The 3,347-nt window shown below is 33.2% G+C and overlaps 1 protein-coding gene across 1 annotated transcript; it reads right to left on the reverse strand.

The window, feature by feature from the left end:
* Nucleotides 1-304: 304 nt before the first annotated feature.
* Nucleotides 305-3,077, reverse strand: LOC145138063 (ABSCISIC ACID-INSENSITIVE 5-like protein 7). Its single transcript, XM_079072211.1, has 5 exons — nucleotides 2,976-3,077; nucleotides 1,258-2,146; nucleotides 1,108-1,170; nucleotides 911-940; nucleotides 305-736 (listed from the first exon to the last, which is right to left on the reverse strand). The coding sequence occupies exons 2-5, from the start codon at nucleotides 2,125-2,127 to the stop codon at nucleotides 665-667; spliced, it is 1,035 nt and encodes a 344-aa protein (XP_078928337.1). The 5' UTR covers nucleotides 2,128-2,146; nucleotides 2,976-3,077; the 3' UTR covers nucleotides 305-664.
* Nucleotides 3,078-3,347: the final 270 nt, after the last annotated feature.

Below are 3,347 nucleotides of genomic sequence, written 5' to 3' on the forward strand. Positions count from 1 at the left end.
CAGTTCTTTTGGCGTGATATTTGATGGATTTTATCGTGGCGACATAATTGTAGTTTCCTCTCCTATTTAACACACTAAATATTTATAAACGAAATCTTCTAAAACCTTTAAAAAAAAACGATTGCAACGTTGATTGTTGCACATGAAAGGACTCCACACGTCAAATTTTCTATGGGTATATTGGATGATAAGAACATTCATATTTTTGTACAAACAAAAAGTAAAAAAGGAGTGATTGCCCCCACCTTGTTCTGCCTTTTATGGTCAAAGAAAATATAACAATTTGGTATAACTAACATCATCTTAATTTTAATTCAATATATGTCAAAGGCATTTACAACATCATGATGAATCAAACTATAAAACCCCAAAACATATTATACCTATGGTGCCCGAAATAATTATGCATCCTTAAGTTCTACCTTCTTGATACGTACACAAACACATCCATACAATGTGTACGTAGAAACACATCACATGTACATACACACACTAAACTCTTTATGTCTAAAGCAGAAATGACAAATCTGCTTCTTGATGCTTGACTCACGGTTAAAAAGTTTCCAGTTGCTTCAGATTTGGTCATTTCTACTAGATCTTTAAAAACATAGCCTTTTTATTTTAATATTAAACATATTATAACGGTGGTTCATGGTGGATTTATCTACCAAGGTCCTGTCATCGTTCTTCGTAAGCATAATTTTCCACCTCCACAGAACTTCATATTTTCCGATATCTGCCAAAAACGCATAACGCTAATCATATCCACTGGCCACAGAAGGTTTTAAATGCTAAAACAAAATAAAAAAATTATATGGTTTTAAACGTAATAATAGGCGACGACTACTATATTAAACTTCGAAAATGGATTTTTTTTATGCATGATACCTACAAAACTACAACTACGTACCTGAAAACTCTGTAACTCGATGACTTCTTCCTAAATACAACAAGAAAACAAGTTACAAGAAAGATTCAGAACCGTTCTATAATAGGTTATTCTTCTTGCAGTCGGCGTCACTTGCATGCTACTAGGTAGCTAACATATATAGGGACAAGAACCGAACTCTCGCTTGTTTCTAATGAACATTTTTTTACGAGAGATACCTGCTTTTTTTGCAACTCTTCTTTGAGGTGTGCAATTTCTGATTCCAATTCCATCGTATACGCCTATTAGAACCATTAATACATGAATGCATAAACATAGAAAGATTATTTTACACAAGACAAAAGAAGATGAATATTCATGAAGTTGACCTGTTTTCGAGCCCTTGACCTTGCAGCAGATTCTCTGTTATTAATCATCCTCTTCTCCCTTCTCTCCACCCTTCTCTCCAACGTATCATTCTTTTTCCTTTTGCGGCCACCACCATAACACAGTGGTGGTGATGGAGATGTATCCAAATTACCATTTTGGTAAAAATCCAATGGATAACCAGCCTTTATGGGATGATCAGTCTTTCCATTTATCGAAACTCCATTTTCAAGACTACCCATCTGAGCATTATTCACTAAATTCACTGAAGAGTTGGAGTTGAAAGAAGCTAGTTTCGGGAGAACCTTCTGTGGTTTTGATAGTTTTGAAGATGTAGCACCCTGCAAAATGTCAACTTCATTTCTACTCTCTGGAAAGAATTCTTCTTGGTGAAACCCTTGATTCTGAATCATGTTTTTGTACCCTTGAGTTTGGTTATTTTCCGAAACTGCCCCTGCCCTCTTCAAGAATTCCTCGAGTGTCATTTCACCGAAAGTTGGTTGCTTTTCTTGTGGCTGAAAACTTGGTTCTTTGACCAAATCCGCATCTTTGCATCCACCATTTTCTTTAACCAAATCTCTCCAAACTTCATCCACTGTTTTCTGGCAAATGGTTCTTGATAAAGTCAAAGATTCTTGCTTTTGTAAATTCACATTTATGTCCAAATTGAAGTTTGATGTCATTGATTGAATCTCTTCAGTAGTCCCGATGTTCTTCAAAAGTTCATCCATGTTCATTGATCCGAAATCCTTCCCAGATCCACCCAATGTGTTTTGTAGTTCATCCAAAGTCAATGCATATATGGAAGATTGCTTGAGCAATGGCGAATTTGCCGTTGGACTACAGTTCTTAGAATTGATAAATGAATTCATTGCTCACATCATTCAGTACCTATCAATAATAAAGTTTTTTTCAATTGTTTCTTGAGATATAACAAATGCAAAATTCGTGAAATAAATTTAAATGCAGGCATGAGGGTATTGCAGTAAACTTTATTGATATCTTTACATTAGATTAAGACTCAAAATCATATCTTCACCTAGTAAAGTGTCATTCAGAGGGTATTTTTTTTAAACTCTTTAATCATGCATGGGGATGGAATATTTGATTGTAGTCACGTCTACAACCATTTTCAGGGATAAATCTTGATAAGTATGTACAAGTTCCTCTCCATGACATACAAATCATTGAAGCACAGTGGCACTGGGAAAAAATAAATTACCATATACTTTATTCGTTAAGCAAGAAGCCATGTCATTTAATTTCATGTTTCCTCTATCCCATTCAACATTCAAGAAACAATTCCAAATCATTAGATATATATGATTAAAATGGCTAAGTTACCTCGAATTTCCAACATAGTCCATGAAAAGTACATAAAACATTCACATACAATAAATCATAAAAATTTAAAAGAAGCAACACATACACCAAGATCTCAATTTCAATCAAGAATGAGCTAAACACTATCCAGGGACATGATTACCACTAAACTTCCTCGGTAAAGTATAAATATCATCAACAATAATTATAGTAAGAAACCAAAAGAAAATTCAAAGATCCATATCCATGAAAACCCACAAAGATTTGAGGCAAGAAGATCAATTGGTAAATATAAAAGGTAAAAAAATCAAATCTTTATTAGGGAAACATGCAAGGACAACCAGGTTGAAGGAAAATATCTTGAGGAAATATAAAAATTTTTATGAGACGATTTTACCCTTTTAGAAGGAGATGAGCATCGTGTCGTTTCCTGTCTTCTTTTTTGGAGTGGAACTATGGATGAGATGACAAGTGTCTTGTGCTCATTCCACTCTTTCAGAGTCTTGCATTTAAAGGATTTGAGGCTCACCTATTCCTTTCTACTTTTAGAGATTTATGGGAAATTTCATTTAAGGGTATATTTAGATAAACATCCCTTTCAACTTTTAATATTATTGCAAAGTCTATGTTTATAATTAAATATCATTAATATTAATATTAATATTAGTTTATATTTTATAGATTATGTACAAATAAAAAGACAAATCAAGTAATCTAACCATTTTTTGGTATATTTTTTGAAAAAAGTAACATCTATAAATTATTTTTT

Source organism: Lactuca virosa, chromosome 9 (genome assembly GCF_052849685.1).
Source record: "Lactuca virosa cultivar CGN04683 chromosome 9, Lactuca_virosa_CGN04683_v6, whole genome shotgun sequence".
NCBI classification, from domain to species: Eukaryota; Viridiplantae; Streptophyta; class Magnoliopsida; order Asterales; family Asteraceae; genus Lactuca; species Lactuca virosa.